The sequence below is a fragment of the Pinus tabuliformis genome, chromosome 7 (genome assembly GCF_031772625.1).
Source record: "Pinus tabuliformis cultivar Carrire ecotype Pingquan chromosome 7, CPIR1, whole genome shotgun sequence".
NCBI classification, from domain to species: domain Eukaryota; kingdom Viridiplantae; phylum Streptophyta; class Pinopsida; order Pinales; family Pinaceae; genus Pinus; species Pinus tabuliformis.
The window spans coordinates 687,853,572-687,871,236 of NC_142293.1; the positions used below are offsets into that span (position 1 = coordinate 687,853,572).

Consider the following 17,665-nt stretch of genomic DNA (forward strand, 5'->3'; position numbering starts at 1 on the left):
AGTAGCTCATTGAAGAGCTTCCTCAACCAAACAGCTTCACAACAGGCCATACTCGTTGCAATATATTCAGCCTTGGCGATGCTTAGAGCAATTGATTTTTGCTTCATGCTCAACCAAGAAACTGAAGCAAATCCAAATGAGAAGCAACATCCTGACGTGCTCTTTCTAACCACCACACTGCCAACCTAGTCAGCGTTAGAATATCCATGTAGCCTCAAATTCCCGACAGTGTATCTCAACCCATAGTTGATTGTGCCACAAAGATATCTCAAGAGATCCTTTGCAGTAACCCAATGTGTGTGATGAGGCTCGGCCATAAATTGACTCAAAGTATTTATCGCGAACCATATGTCCGGTGGGGAGTTTACCAAAAACATTAGGGCCCTCGCAAGTTGTCTATATTTAGAAGAGTTTGCCAATTCAGGCCCAGTAGCACTTCCACATAGCTTCTTGAAGTTAAGTTCCATCGAAGTAGACATAGACTGGCAATCCACCATCCCACATCTTTCTAGTAGCTTCACAATGTATTTTACTTGATAAAGGAAAATCTCTACTAGCTTACTCTAGACCTCCGAGCCTAGGAAGTAATGCATCAATCCTAGGTCCTTCATCTCGAACTCGGAAGTCAACTCACTCTTGCATTGATCAGTGAGAGGGTCTACACCAATCAGAAAGAGATCATCAACATAAAGGACCAAAATAAGAGGCATGTCCTTTTCAACCTTGAAGTATAGGTTTGGATCAGCATAGCTCCTTGTTAATCCCAACTTCATAAGATAATTGTCAATCCTTTCATGCCAAACCCTAAGGGCTTGGTTCAAACCATACATGGATTTCTTCAGTCAACAGGCATGTGTCCTTCTATCTTGTACTTCAAACCCCTGAGGTTGTTCCAAGTAGACTTCCTCCTTAAGTGAGAAATGCAAGAAAGCAGTTTTGATGTCTATTTGATGTAGGATCCATCCTTGGTTGGCAGTGAGAGCATAATGGATCGGATGGTGGTATATCGGACAACCAATGCAAATATTTCATCGTAGTCCACTCCTTCCTTTTGAGAGAAGCCACGTCCAACGAACCTAGCCTTGTATTTTTCATCACTTCCATCAACTCCATGTTTAATTTTGTAAAGCCATTTTAAGGTGACCACGGATTTGTCCTTAGGTCTAGGCACGACATCCCATACATCATTATTCATGATAGATTCATATTCCTCATTCATCACATCCTTCCATACTTGATGTTTTACGGCTTCTTCAAACGTGCATGGTTCAGCTTGAACGATAGTACTTGTAGTAGCCAAATACCCTTAATACATGTTCGTCTTCTTAATTTCGCGACATGTTCCTCTTGGAGCAGTATGTCTTTCAGCATCTTCGAGAGTATCTTTAAGCCACAATGGTATTTTCCTTGAGGTAGACGGATCACCAGGAGGTGGATCAATAGGATCCATCAAACCATCAATATTGGGCATAGACTCATCCATCGAAGGTTCATCTTGTTTTTCGACAGCATTATAATCTTCCTTCCTTGAGATAGGGAGATCTTTGGCTTTCCCAAGGGTAGTGTCTTCATCAAAGGTAACATCACAGCATACTTCCACATCTCTTTGACCTGGTTCACAGATTATATATGCTTTTGAATTTTCACTGTAACCGATGAATATACCTTTCTTTCCAGAAGCTTCCAATTTATTCATTTTCTCTTTAGGCACATGAAAGTATGTTGGACAACCAAATATTCTAAAATGATAAACATCAAGTTTCTTACTAGTGAAAACTTCCTCTGGTGTCTTGAAATTCAAGTCTGATGCGAGCTCCTATTTTGAACACATATGACAGTGTTGGCAGCTTCTCCCCATAAGAACTTTGGTAGACCTTGATCATAGATCATGGCACAGGTGGCTTCCATGATTGTTCGATTCTTCCTTTCAACAACACCATTCTGCTCAGGAGTGTATGGAACAATTGTCTCCCTCTTAATGCTAGACTCTCTGCAAAAGTCATTGAATTCATTTGATTCATATTTGGTTCCGTTATCAGTCCTCAACGTCTTGATCTTCTTCCCTGTTTGATTTTCCACCAATGCCTTAAAAGAGCGGAACCATTTGAACACTTCATCCTTCCTCTTCAAGATATAGATCCATGTTTTGCATAAGTAGTCATCCACAAAGATTGCATGGTATATGTATCCTCCCAATGAGGTCACGGGCAAGGTACCAGATAGGTTAGAATGTACCAATTGAAGAATATCGGTTGTCTTGCTTTCGCTAGAAAGAAATGCTCCCCTTGCACAACCCTGACAAACATGTTCATGGTTCATGTTAAACTCGGGCAAATCTTCGATGCCATTATTCACATTGAAGAGAAGTATTACTCGCCAAAGCTCCCAAAGGATTTCCACTCGCCAAAGCTCCCAAAGGACTTCCACTAACTTGATAGAAACCATCAACCCTAAATCCAAGGGTAAATGCATCTTTAGGGTTTCTATGCCAAATACGTACCTTTCCATCAATGAACGCTACTTTGAAGCCTTTATCTTCCATCGCAGAAATAGACACCAAGTTCTTCAAATCGAGCACATACAATAATTCTTGTAGATGTATGGTTTGGCCTTGATTCAAGTGAAGAGTGATAGTACCTAACCCTTTCACGGGGTCAATTTTGGTCCTCTCGAAAGGAGAAATTCTATGCAATAGTTATCTCCATCAAATGAGCTGTCCAAAGTAGAATTTGGCCCTAGTTGCCAATTTTAACAATTATGAGACTAAAAAGGAGGAAAAAGGCAAGGAGAGCATTCTTTATTCATGTGCAAGTGTTGGAGAAGAGCAAGGAGGAGAGCAGGAGGCAAGGAGGCTGAGATAGCTTACGCTGAAGGAGAGAACACACAGCAAAGAGAAGGAGAAAAAGCGAAAGTTTCAAGGCTTGAAGAGAAGCATGCGTCCCAAGGAAAACTGGCCGAAGTCTTAGGCTGGAAATCAGAACGCAAACCAAGGTATAGAAGTGAGTTCTAGCGCTGAGTTTGAGGAGCTCCTGCATATTTTTCAGAGGTCTGATAGGCCCCAAAATACAGAAGGCTAAGCATATTTTTAGGGGCAAGCACAGGCCCAAAAAACAAGGAGAAAACAAAGGTCTGTAGCATCATTTCAAGGCAGAGTCTGCTAGCCTGAAGTACAAATTTCGATGGGCAGAGAGTACTGTCAGTGGCACAAAATTTGAGATTTGGAAGTCTGATGATGGCATGTTTTTTCTGAGCAGAGAAGAGCAGACAGTGGCACAAACTATAGCTGTAATTTCTGTGTCTTCTCCGTGGGTAGAATTCCTTGTTAATAGAGGCCCTAATTTTCCAGAGTAATATAAAGTGGAGGAAAATTTGACGGGCATATTTTTTCAGTTGTGTTATGTGAATGGGTTCCCATTTATTTTCCACTGCAAAATTATTTAGAAGTTAAAATACCAGTGTATTTATTTTCAGTAGTTTTCATAGAAACATTTCACTGGGTGAAATATTTTCTGGGTATAAAATAAATTGCTAGGAAAATGAAATCAGATCACGTATAAAATTTAGCAATAAAATGCAGTCCTGTTAATCTTTCTTTTTACCATGATTAACAAACATGAGAAAGAAACCTGGTACCAAAAAATGGTAACTTATTCAATGGACTATCATTAATCATCAAAGTAGATAATATTCCAAAGAAAATATTAATTACTATATATGAATATTAGGTGCCCCAAATATCCTAAAAGAAGCATAAACACATACTTGCAGCATTCATTTTGACACGCTCACGTTGTGCTTCTAACTCCAGCATTTCCTGCAGATTGTAAACTAGTTCATGAGAAGAAGCGGGAGTAAAAGGATAAGAAAAAACTATATTCAAGCTGCTTTATTCGTTTTAAAATGAATCTTGAGTGGATGATATAGGAAAAATGAAAACGGACTTAGGGACCAAACAGGTGGCCCCTCAGTACAGAGTGAAGAAACAGTTCCACATATTTTTCTTTACTGTGCCTTCACCAAAAACATCAGAATTCAGCCTGCCAGACTTTTGAGGCAAGCACAGATATCTAAATGATCTAATCAAAGTTAAAGACTTGTGCTAGAAAATGGGGAAACTGATATCTAGAGTTGTAACATATCTCTAGAGTCTAGATGACTTTAACAACTTCCCTTACCGGGGAATTTGGCATTCATGAAAAAATTGTTACCTTAGGAGATGAAGCTCCTACTTCTAAAAAAACATGCCAAATTAATAGAGACTCAAATAAAGAAATAGTCCTAGCTAATTCCAAGTCCATCCCAAAACAATAAGAACCAATGGTAAACCAAAGAAGATCGAACACTAATGAATACATGATTCCCAAAGATTCTATAAGCTAACTTCCAAGTCCATCCCAAAACAATAAGAACCAATGGTAAACCAAAGAAGATCGAACACTAATGAATACATGATTCCCAAAGATTCTATAAGCTAACTTCCAAGTCCATCCCAAAACAATAAGAACCAATGGTAAACCAAAGAAGATCGAACACTAATGAATACATGATTCCCAAAGATTCTGGAGCTAACTGTTAGTTTTAGTGTCACAGTTATCATGATATTATCACCATTATCGCCATAAATCATCTAAAAATCCAAGTGGTGATATTAATGCCTTAGTTTATCATGATAATTTCCAGGTTTTGAAATTATCACGATGATTTAGGTAATTAACATGAGATGATCCAATTTATTGCCCCATCACTATCTCACTCACTTTAAAACAGTTTTTTTGGATTCTTTTACTCTCATTTTGCAAAAGTCACCAAAAGGATTGAGCTCTTAAGGACTAAAGGATACTGTGACCATTTTTCATCAAGCAAACAAGCGGAAACCTGCAGTTTTCATTGCCATCAACCAAGCATTCATGGAGTGGGGATTTACTCCAATATACCATATTCATATTCCCAGGTATGTAGAAAGAATCATGCCTTTAAGAATCTATGCTCTTATCTAGATAAGTCAAAGTGTTGACTTTTGTTGTAAATGTACTCTCTCTCTCTCCCCCCCTCTGTTGAACTATTGAAGAACGTATAAGAAGAATTGATCAAGAGTTTCCCCACATTGGGATTTGTCCTTGGCTAGCGCCGCATCTTGTGTCCTCTTGTCTTGGCTTGTCTTCTGCGATGTATGTTTATGTTCTATCTGCAGTTTAATTTAATGTTGATGTGATTGCTAATCTGGAAAAGATACTGAGCTAACTGTGAAAATTGAAATAAATTGCTTTAAGCATAGAACATATACCTAAAAATAACAAAAAGAGATTAATTAACCACAATTAATTGAGAATGGTGAGATTTCTCTAGAAACTCACACAGATTGAGTTGAATGATCTTAGCCATTTATGAGGATCTAACCATGGTCATTGTTTTACCAACAAGAGATTATAAGAGAAACTCGATTGGGATGGAGAAGACAGACAAGGAGAGCGAGTTTCCTTGGCAGATCGAGCTATCCAATTGTAGTGATTCAGCAAAGAGAGAAGTTCGGGCCAAAAGGGACACAAAGGCTGAGAGGGAGGAGTAGAAGTGATTCTGAAGGAAGTTTCCAGTTTCCAAGAGGTAGTGTAATTCCACTGAGGGGTTGCACAAGCAGCTTCAGTGAGCAGTTCAATTTAGCTGAGAAGGAGGTCGAATCAGGTTCCAAAGGCCGGGATAATTTTCCAAAGGGTCGGAGAGTCACTTCCAACAACAGTAGTAGGCAGGATGGCTTGATCAAAGGCAGTTTCAGGCCACGCGTGTGAGGGCCTGCGCAAGGGTTTGGATGGCTAGTTTTTCTGAAGCAAGTTGTGCCGAGATTGCTCATGGAGAGAGAGAAAATTCTCTCTATTAATTTTGGCTAGATTATTTGTTGAGGATACCCAGTTTGGCATCCAAATTATACTAAGAAATTTCACTGTTGCATAATAATAATAAAACCCTCATTTATTGCACCAATTCTCCCACATTGGGTTTTTCCAGGGACAATTGTCCAACATAACTATGTCAATTTTATTGTGTGCGTGCTCTATATTTCTCAGATTCAACATTTTATTTTCCACAACATTTTTTATTTGTGAAGAATTGCAGTATAATTTATTTGTTGTTTGTTGTGGCAAATAAACTGCATAATTAATCAGTTGGAAGAATAAAATTCACGTGCTTGAAATTCAAGGAAATTTCACATGGTATCAGAGCAGAGATGAAGACAAATCAGAAGCGATGAAGAAATTCATGCAGGTTCAGAGGGAGTTCTGCAGCACAATTTCCAGGTTTACGCAAAGGTCCAGCCAGCCAGTGCGAATTATTGGGCAAGGGTTCGATTTCCAGTTGCAATGGCAGGAAAAGTTTGGACAAGCTCAGCAGCAGTTCCAACAGGCAGTGGTGTTGCCAAGAAGTAGTTCCTATGAGCAGATCTGGGCACAGTTGGTTTGCAGCAGTGTTTGAGGTAGTAGATTAGCGTTAAGTGGAAGAGAAAAGCACACAGAGGAAGAGGAATTTCCAGAAATTCTTAGAGGGTTTCCAAATCTAGTTCCAGGAGGAGATCTGAGATATCAAGTTGCAAAAATTCATAGCAATTTTTCCAGTCAATAAGTGCGAGCTTCAAGAGCAACAAATCCTGTGCCAGATTCTGTAGGACTTCAGACAGGTTGAGCGAGTTGCCCACTTGAGGTAGCAAGCAGAGTGATTGTCAAAGAAGAGACATCTGGAGGCAAGCAATAGCAGATTTGGGAATTTCCAGAGGGAATACGAGTAGCAAAGAAAGTCGAGCAGGGAAGAGAAGAATATTTCTAGTTTCAGTCTCCAGATTATTAGAGTTTCGCAGATTTTGCAGCTTTGCAAAGATGGTCGTACAAGATTGCCAGAGGAGGTCATGCGAGTTAGCCAGAATGCAGATCTGGGCAGCAAATCGACTTCCAGTTGCCGAAGACAAGTGCTGGAGGAAGTGCAAGATGCAAAGTGAAGAAAGGTCTGAGTAAGGGACAAGGCTCAAAAGGAGATAGTGAAGCACCAAATCCAAGAGGAGGTGGAGTTTGATTCTCTTGCATATCAAGATTGCCAGGGTCCAACGCAATTGCAACAAAGAGATCAGTCAGACCAGTTCTAGATTATTGTAGCGGGACCCATCACCTTTGCTTAAGGAGCCCACAGTATCACAGTAGCAAGATGCAGTGTCAGCAAAGCTAGTTGCAGTCAGTACACAAGAGACAGTTGCAGTGACACAGGCAATGCAAATTGCCCAGTTGCAGTATGCAGGGGTAATTCCAGCCAGAAGATTCACAATGTAGAGCTACACAGTCTAGTTTCCAGAGCAGAAGGACAATGCGAGTTGCCAGGAGGGAGCAGAGAAATTTCCCATAGGGAGATCAAAACAATAATGTCTCCATATCTTCAACACTAGCACTACCGCAGCCAATTCTAATTCATGTGGGGCTTTAACTTCCTTGAGGCATACATTATTACTCCTTTGTCTTGCATAAATACTACATCTAATCCTTGCTTGGATGCATTGCTACATATAATAAAGTCTTTGTCCGTGTCAGGCACTCGCAAGATTGGTGCACTGGTCAACAATCTTTTAAGCTTAGTGAATGCGATGTGACATTCCTCGGTCCACTCGTACCTAACTCCTTTGTGTTAGAGGGTTGTGATAGGCTTTGAGTTTGTAATTTTGGAGAACCCTTATACAAACCTTCGATACTATCCGGCTAAACCCATAAACCTACGTACTTCATGCGCATTTTTCGATATCAACCAATCCATGATTGCTTTACCTTCTCAAGATCTATTGAGATCCCTTCACTAAATATTATATGACCTAGGTAATGAATCTCCTTCTGAAAGAAGGAACACTTGGATAACTTTTCGTATAACTAGTACTCCCTGAGGCAAGATAATATTATCCACAAATGTTCTTCATGCTCCTTCTCATTTTTGGAGTAGATAAGAATATCATCCAAGAAGACTTGTAGAAAGTGGTTGAGATACTTGCGGAAACACTATTCATAAGAGTCATGAATATTGTTGGTGCATTGGTCGACCCAAATGGTACCACCGTGAACTCGTAATGCCGAAAGCGTGTTCGAAATGCGATCACTGTCACTGATTCTTAATTGATGATAACCCGACCATAGATCGATTTTTGAAATGATAGAAGCTCCTTTCATTTGATCGAAGAGATCATCAATTCGAGGCATTGGATATCTATTTTTTACTGTAGCCAGATTCAAGTCTCGATAGTCTATGCATAGCTACAAGGAACCATCCTTCTTCTTGACAAAATTTAGGGGTGCTCCCCAATGTGAAATACTGGGTCAGATGTGTCATATATCTAGTAGTTCCTTCAGTTGAATTTGTAACTCTTGAAGTTTCGGAGCCATCATTTTGTAGGGTATTTTAGAGATAGGTTATGTGATCTATTTTAGTTCTATTGATCAAGCTCCCTCTCAAGAGGTAATCCTGGCAATTATTTTGGAAAACATCTGAAAATTCGAACAACACAAGATATTGCCCTAGGGATGGTCCCTTCTCCTTGCTTACTTCCTTTACTGCATATACCTGGAAACCTTTTCTTAGGCAATGCGTCATTTGCATTGCTGAGATAAAGCGTAAAGATACCTTTCTCTTAATACCCTGGATTTGGATCGTCTCTCCTTCATCATTTATGTAGAGAATTATTTTTCCATAATAGTCCACCCAAGATTGATGAGCTTCCAACCAATCCATCCATATGACGAGGTCATAAGTTCCTAGGGCTGTGACATATACTTTTAACTTAGTCACGCAGACCCCTAAATCAAATTTGCACTCCTCAACACTTGATTCGACAAACTGAAATTCCCCCGAAGCCACTTCTACCTGTCTAAAATCGTTTAGCTCACTTGTTGTTGTGAAAATTTCAAAATAGAAATCCAACTACAGTGATTGATATTATTTCTTCTACTTATTAATTCAGAAATAAGTTATTCACTGTGTTTCTTCGGCAAATATCAAAATAAATTCTACTGCAACCTTCACAAATAAAATACTACAAAGAAAAAGACTAGCAAAAGGATAATCACAATGGCAGTTATTTTTGGACAATCGTCCCTGGAAAAACCTAGTGTGGGAAAACCGGTGCAGCAGATGGAGGTTTCTTTATTAATCTTCAGCAAAAATCTCATGTACAAGATGCAACTAGCAGAATATTAAAGATACCTTTGTGAGAATTTTACATACAACTTTCTCACACCCCTTGGCGAGACTCTGATCTGGGAGAGGACATGTTGTCCCCTCTATCATTCATTGCGTCAACTTTTGCGTAGGGACTACACGGTCCCAGTGTCTCAACTTTTGAGTTGTCCCTCTGCGTCACAGCGTCTACGTTGTCTCTTCTCTGCTCTGCTTCTTCTGCTCCTGCCTCTTGATTGTTGCCTATGTCGCAAGGTTCATCAAACTTTAACCTTGAGGTTCAAATTTTGGTGAACCTTAAAAAAAATTGAGGTTCGACTAGTGTTTTAAAAACCGGCCAGTTAGCTAGCCCACCGAGTCAAACCGGCAGAAAAACCCGGTTTGACCTCCATTTCGCCAAAAAAAGAGGACAAACCGACCAGTTTATTGGCAGGGCAACTATAAACCCCAAAAAATGCATTTTAATGAGTTTTGAAGTTGTTTTGAGGGAAATTTGGGGTTGTTTTCCTCCAAAAATAGTCCCTCCGAGAAAAACATGCCTACCCTGTCATTTTCCTGACACATCTCAACCCTAACAATGTTGGCAATTAATGGTAATATTAAATTCTTAAAGTAAAAGGATGAAAATGAAAATTAAAGGAAATCTTTTACTTAAAATTTAACATTACCATGAAATAACTCAAGATGTTTGAGAGTGGTTTTGACCTCATTGGATTTCATATGGAGAAACTAGAATTTTAGATTTCACTCAAAATTCAGCAGACTTAATGGTTTTCAGGATTTCATGGTTTGGGGGTTTGCAATGTTTCCATTTGATTCTATCATGCGTGAGGGTATGAGATTGACATTTGATCAAGAGCATGAAGCCCTTTAAGAACCTTGATCGTGGTGGCATTGATTGTTGAACTTTGTTGATGTTGGTGGTACTGATTGTTGAACTCCTCTACCATGGCCTCAACAAGAATGCACCCTTCACTCAAAGGAAAACAACTGGTTAGGCATGCTAATCTTTTTCTACCACAATATAAGGTTGAGGAGATGAACCCTTCACTCAAACCAAAATCATTGGTTAGCCATGTTAAACCTTTTCAATTTTTATCATGTTATAAGGTTGAGCAATCCAAGTCTAAAGACTTTGAGCTAGATGATGTTCATGTATCTCTTGTTGATGATGTTTATGTATTTCTAATAGTGTTGAATCAATGATGAGTTTCATAAGTGGTATGTTCATCAATGATTTGTAGTTTTGATGTCTATTTTTTCTACTACTACTAAAGTTTTAGAGGAGTTTTAGGAGTCCTCAAACCAGGAGGCATATTATTTATGTAGCTCATGTTGATGATCTCTTGTCTAGTAGTGGTGATGAGTTTGATCATGATGTTGATCACTGATATGTAGACTTGTAGTAGTTCAGTGGCCCCATAGCTTAGAGCATTGTTTTCGGACTCTAAAGGCCATTTAGAGCCTCATTGATTATGTATTTTGTTGCGGATATGTATTGCACTCGATGCCATTTTGATATATTCACCTTTACATGGTATATATATGAGCAAACCTTGCATATTTTGTTTCTATTGGCTTGGAATCATGGTTTTAAATCTTAAAAATAATTTTTTTCATTAAAAAATAATTATTTAATGTATTTTTTTAAACCAGTTCGTTTAGACCTAACCAGTCCCGATTCGACCGGCTTCAGTTCGAAACCCGATTCAGTAGGTAGACCGGTCCAATCACCGGTTCCAGTTTTTATAAGATTGGGTTCGGAAATCCTCATCGAACCTCATAGCCATTGACCAAGTTCATAGATCACAACTCATAACCTCGTGTCTCAACTCAAGCTTAGAATTTATCCTTGTAATTTCTATGTCCTTGATAACAATTTTGATGTTTACTGATGTTGATCTCTTACTATTTTATTCTATAATTCATTATATATATATATATATAGATATAGAGAGAGAGAGAGGAACCTACTGGTGAACCTCATCCAAACGTCATCAAAAAATTCGAACTCAAACCAAACCTAGTCATTGTCGAACCCCAACTCAAACCTGAACCATGTGACACTGGCTGCTACTAATACCCTCTCTCTTCCTCACCTGCAACTCTCCCTCTGAATTGATTTCCTCTTGCCGAAATTCGACCAGCGAGGAAATCGATTTTACTCAGGTAACTGAGTATCTGCCTAGTGTGTTTTCCAAATTCCCATCGAAGTCCTCCTTATAATCCTCCAGTTGAGTATTCAATGGCCCAGATTAGATTCTAATCAATGGCTCATATCATATTGACTTGATCTTCGTCTTCTTCTAAAAGTTTCACCCACAGTTAGATTAATACCCTTTACTTATTTTAATTTCCTAAGTTTAGAAATAGGCACTCATTAAAAATAAATAATTATTTTAATAAAATTGTCTCAGGGTGGAATTTCCCAAAACTATTTCTGGGTATTGTAAAATACGTGTCTAGGCCTCCCTGCAAAATTTGAGACTCAGAGTACATCCGATGCTACAAGAAATCAACACTCCCTCTTAGCAAGGAATCTGCTCTAGCAATGCAACCTGTCAAAGCATCACCCTGTCTGTAACATCTCCCTTTGCGTCGTTGATGTCTAACATCACTGCCCACCAACTACTGCGCAAATGTTGCATCTGTACTGTTGTTGACCCTACCACTGCCAACACTGCATCTGTACTGCAACTCCCTCTCATTTCCTGTCACTGTAACTGAGAAATCACCTGTTTCTACTACTAAAATGGATTCTCTACCATACCCATCTGCTCTCAACTGAATGAACTTAGCTCTTCCTAAAGCCTTTGCGAGTACCTCTGCTACCTGATCTCCTATGGGTACATAATGCAGTTGTATTGCCCCACGCTGAACACAATCTCTGATAAAGTGACATTTGATATCAATATGTTTCGACCGATCATGAAATACTGGATTCTCAGAGAGTTTGATACAACTCTGATTATCGCAGTAAATCATCGTCGCTTCCATCCTTTTTCTAAACAAACTCACAAGCAGTTTTCTAAGCCATATAGCTTCGCACATAATTGTGTTCGCTGCCATATATTCAACTTCTGCTGAGCTCAGAATTACCGACTTTTGTTTCCTACTGCACCAAGAGATCATTCTTGATCCAACATTAGAGCAATACCCAGAGGTACTTTTCCGGTCTACTGAACTACTTGCCCAATCTGACATCATCTCCTTGGGAGTATTTCAACCCATATCCAACTATTCCACGCACATACCTAAGAATGTGCCTCGCTGCTGCCGAATGCAACCTTTTCGGTTACACCATGAACTGACTAAGGGTATTGACAGCGAAGCAAATGTCTTGCATAGTGTTGACCAAATAGATGAGTGGCCCAACAAGTTGTCTGTACAAGGTGGGGTCCACCTTCTTGTCTCCAAATGCATCTATTTTCTTCCAGTTGGTGATCATGGGTGTAGCCATGGGTCGACAATCCTGCATTCTGAATCTCTTCAGAATCTCTATAGCATATCTTCTTTGACCAAGGAGGATCTTCCCATTCTTCTGCCAAACTCTCAATACTAGAAAATAATGCATCAACCCCATATCCTTGATGTCGAATTCTGCTTCAAGATTCTTCTTGCAGTCTTGTATGAGCCTAGATGACCTTGTTAGAAACAAGTCATCCACATATAATACTAGAATAAGTGGCTCATTCTCTACCATTAAATAGTAGAGATTGGGATCAGCCTCACTCTTGATGAATCCTGATTGTTGCAACTAACTATCAATCTGACCATCCCATGCTTCGGGTGTATGCTTGAGCCCATACAAGGCTTTCTTTAATTTGCATACATGAGTTCTCTTTTCATGAGTTTTGAAACCTTCGAGTTGTTCTATATACACCTCTTCTTCTATCACCCCATTCAAGAATGTTGTCTTGACATCCATCTGGTGAATCTCCCATCCCATTTGAGCTGCTAGGGATATAACGGATCTGATAGAGGTATATCGGGCTACTAGGGCGAAGGTCTCTTCATAGTCTATTCCTTCTTTCTGTGTACCCCTTTGCCACGAACCTAGCCTTGTACTTCTCTATACTGCCATCTGCAACATACTTGATCTTGTAGATCCACCTTGATCCTACAACTAATCTATCCTCTAGTCTAGGTACTACTTCCCAAACATCATTCGTCATGATAGAACTATACTCTTCTACCATGGCATCCACCCAAACTTGGTGTTGAATGGCTTCCTGAAAGCTAGAGGGTTCTTCAACCTGTTCTACCAAGGTCTGGTAACTGTCAAGTTGTCTACGCTGCGTCTTCTCGGTTCTAGGAGCTACAACAAACTCCTCTGCGTCCCTCAGTATTTGTCGTACTTCCCTACTGGTTCTGCCACTAGTGGTGGGAGGCTCAATCAACTCCTCCTCCAGATCCTGTCGTTCCATCTGCTGAGAACTATCTGAATTTCCTTCCTTTGAGGAAATACTGGTATTGGTCACTGTACTCAATCCAGGGGTTTGACCTCCTGCCTGTCATCCTTGCTACCCCTACTGCTGCTGGAATAATAGCACATCTACTAATTGACCTTCTGCTAGCATCTCTCGAGATTTCTTGAAAGCTCTGTCCTCTGTGAACTTCGCATCCCGTCTCACTACAATCTTCCTATTGCTAGGAATGTAGACTCTATATGCCTTTAAGGTCTCACTATATCCTACAAGGTACCCCTTTTCTGCAGTCTGATGCAATTTACTACGCTTCTCAGCTGGAATGTGACAATATGCCACACTTCCAAATATCCTGAGATGACTGACTTTTGGCTTCTTCCCTGTGAAGACTCCTTCGGGCGTTTTCTTCCCCAATACTCTGTGAGGAGTTCTATTCTGGATATACACCGTCGTGTTGCAAGCTTCTGCCCATAAGAACTTAGGCAGATCTTGATCATACAACATAGCCTTTTCCGCTCCAACAATATTTCTATTCTTACGTTCTACAACTCCATTATGCTCCGAATTATAGGGATATGTCCATTCTCTTTTGATGCCCTCCTTTGCGCAAAAATCTGTGAAGTCTTTGTCCGTATATTCTCCACCATTATATGAACACAATACCTTTATCTTTTTCCTTGTCATGTTCTCAACGAGAGCCTTCAACTCTCTGAACCGATCGAAGACCTCATCCTTGGTCTTTAAGAAATAGATCCATGTTTTTCTAATGTGATCATCGATAAAGGTGGCAAAGTATTCGCCACCACTGAGAGATCTTATGGACATTGGACCATAGATATTTGAGTGTATCAATCCCAATACGCCTTCCGCTTTGTTTTTACTCCTGGGAAAAGCTGCTTTAGCATACTTCCCTAGTACGCATCCTCTACATATATCATCATGCTCAGTACTAAGGACTGGAACTCTTGCCACAGTCTCTTTGAGCATCCTTAGTGCTCTGTGGTGTAAGTGTCCCATTCGCCTGTGCCATAGCTCATTCACTTCCTTTTCACCATTAAGATTGTTGCCTATCCATGCCATTGGAGACTTGAGCTACAATCTATACAGTTTGTTGCTTTGAGCTCCAATTTGTCTCTCCTTCTTCTAGCTTGGATGTTTGACATATACTTTCATTCCAATGAAGTATACTTTTGCATGTTTGACATATACTTTTGTATCCCTTGTCCTGTAACTACTAGGACGCTGAAATCAGATTCATTCCTAACTCGGGCACATGCAGAACATTAGTGACTCAGATGCCGGTTCCCGCTTCCGTCTAAAATGCTATGGTGTCTCTCCTTAATGGAGTACACATCGTTTTGTTTCCCATAGTAATCTGGAATTCCATTTGCTCTTCTTGATAGCTCAAGAAACATTCTCGTACTCCAGTCATATGAGTTGAAGCCCCGCTATCAATGTATCAAACATCTGTCAATGATGAACATGACAAACATGTGAATTCTTCTTCTAATCTAGAAGATAATTTGGAGACATCTTGATTTGCCATCCTTCTTAGTGCTATCAATCTCTGACACTTTTTCTGCCCCCAGCCACTGCTACAGAAAAGACTGTGTCTTTACCTAAATACTGCTCTGCGTTGAAGCTTCTAAGCTGCTCCCTCTGTTAGTAGCAATTTCAACCTGGAAATCATCTTCTCTATTAATTCACTCAAAGAGGGATTTTCTTATGAAAAAATTGCCCCTCCAAAACTAGCCTGCGGAATTCCTTTGGGGTTTCGATTTTCTGCCTATGCAGTGATTTCGAACTCCCTTCTTCTCTCCAATGCTTAGCTCTTTTGGTCTGCACTTATCTCAATTCTAATACCATGTGAAAATTTTAAAATAGAAATCCAACTGCAGTGACTGATATTATTTCTTCTACTTATTAATTCACAAATAAGTTATTCATAGTGTTTCTCTAGCAAATATCGAAATAAATTCTACTACAGCCTTCACAAATAAAATACTGCAAAGAAAAATACTAGCACAAGGATAATCACAATGATAGTTATTTTTGGACAATTGTCCCTAGAAAAACCCGGTGTGTGAAAACCGGTGCAGCAAATGAAGGTTTCTTTATTAATCTTCAGCAAAAATCTCATGTACAACATGCAACTAGCATAATAGAAAAGATATCTTTGTAAGAATTTTATAGACATCTTTCTCACACTCCTTGGCGAGTTCCTTAATAGGGAGAGGACTAATTGTCCCCTCTGTCACTCACTGCGTCAACTTCTGTGTAAAGACTACGCAGTCCCAACGTCTTAGCTTCTGCATTGTCCCTCTGCGTCACAATTTCTGTGTTGTCTCTTCTCTGCTCTACTTCTTCTACTCCTGCCTCTCGACTGTTGCTAATACCCTCTCTCCTCCTCACCTGCAACTCTCCCTTTGAATCAATTTCCTCTTGTTGAACTTCGACCAGTGAGGAAATCAATTTTACTCGGGTAACTCAGTATCTGCTTGGTGTGTTTTCCAAATGCCCATCGAAGTCCTTCTTATAATCCTCCAGTTGAGTATTCAACGACCCAAATTAGATTCTAATCAATGGCTCAGATCATATTGACTTGATCTTTGTCTTCTTCTAGAAGTTTCACCCAAAGTTAGATTAATACCCTTTAATTATTTTAATTTCTTAAGTTTAGACTTAGGCGCTCATTAAAAATAATTAATTATTTTAATAAAACTGTCTACGGGTGGAATTTCCAAAAACGATTTCTGGGTATTGTGGAATACATGTGTGTAAGCCTGCCTCCCTGCAAAATTTGAGACTTAGAGCACATCCGATACTACAAAAAATCAACAGTTGTCAACCCACATTTATCTAATGCATATGAAGAAAGGAAACTATCAATAACACTAGAATCAAATAAGTGAGTATAAATTTGGAATTTCATACATTAAAGGGAAGGAGAATGTAGTGGCAGATGCTCTAAGTAGAAGACCAAGGATCTTTCAAGGTAGACTTGAGGGAGCAAGTGCTAGAACATCTCCTAGAAGATAACTAGTATTTAAAAGTAAGATTTGGGCTTGATAGTAAAGATGTAAAAGAACCTAAGTTGGAGGGGTATGAACTAGAGGATGATGGACTGTTACGATTCCATGGAAGGATGTATATCCCTAATAGTGGGGATATTCGTAACACCATCCTTAAGGAAGCCCACAAAGCACTGTATTGTGTACATCCTGGTGTAAAGAAAATGTACGCTGACACAAAGAAACTTTACTTTTGGGTAGGCATGAAGCGAGATATTGTCCAGTTCGTTGGAAAATGTCTTGAATGTCAGCCAGTTAAGGTTGACCATCGTCACCCAGCAAGTCTCTTGCAACCTCACGACATTCTTATGACCAAATGGGAGGTGATTTCTATGGATTTTAGCGTCGAAATACCCCTTATTCCACAAAGGCACAATATAATTCTTGTCATGGTAGATAAACTAACGAAAAGTGCTCACTTTATTCCTATAAAAGATACTTATGAGGTTGTTGACATAGCTTGGGTATTCATAAATGAAATCATCAAATTTCATGGAGTTCCTAAGAAGGTCATATCAGATAGGGATACATGGTTCGCTTCAAGCTTCTGAACTTGTATGTAGTTAACTTTAGGAACTCAACTAATTTTTAAGTGCAGCTTATCACCTTCAGACTGGTGGACAGACAGAAAGAGTGAACCAAGTAATAGAAGATACACTGAGAATGTATGTTATGGACCAGCAAACACACTGGGAAAAGTACTTTCCCTTGGTTGAATTTGCATACAATAACAGTTACCACAATTCAATCGAATTTTAAGGAGCGTCGAATTAATTCGGCACAAATCCGCCAAACTCAAAAATGAATTTCATTTCGAAATCAAACTCAATTTCATGGCAAATAAATTCAATGAATTTGGAGTCGGCAATCATCAAATTCTGAGGAGGCACTGAAATTCAGGAAAGGCGGTAATATTAGGCACGTGGTTTTTTTCAATTTCCCATGGTTTTCCATAATGCATGTGGTCCTATTAGGGGC

General features: G+C 39.5%; 1 protein-coding gene across 17 annotated transcripts in view; it reads right to left on the minus strand.

The window, feature by feature from the left end:
* Nucleotides 1-17,665, minus strand: part of LOC149249361 (NADH:ubiquinone oxidoreductase, 17.2kDa subunit) — a 222,395-nt gene that overhangs the window by 178,044 nt on the left and 26,686 nt on the right. For all 17 annotated transcript variants that reach the window (XR_016266761.1, XR_016266762.1, XR_016266759.1 and 14 more), the window contains one exon: nt 3,763-3,814. Coding sequence is in view for 10 of the 17 variants with exons in the window: in XM_089458674.1 (XP_089314800.1) it covers nt 3,763-3,814 (52 nt within the window). In the remaining 7 variants the exon portion in view is untranslated. The remainder of the gene's footprint in view (nt 1-3,762; nt 3,815-17,665) is intronic.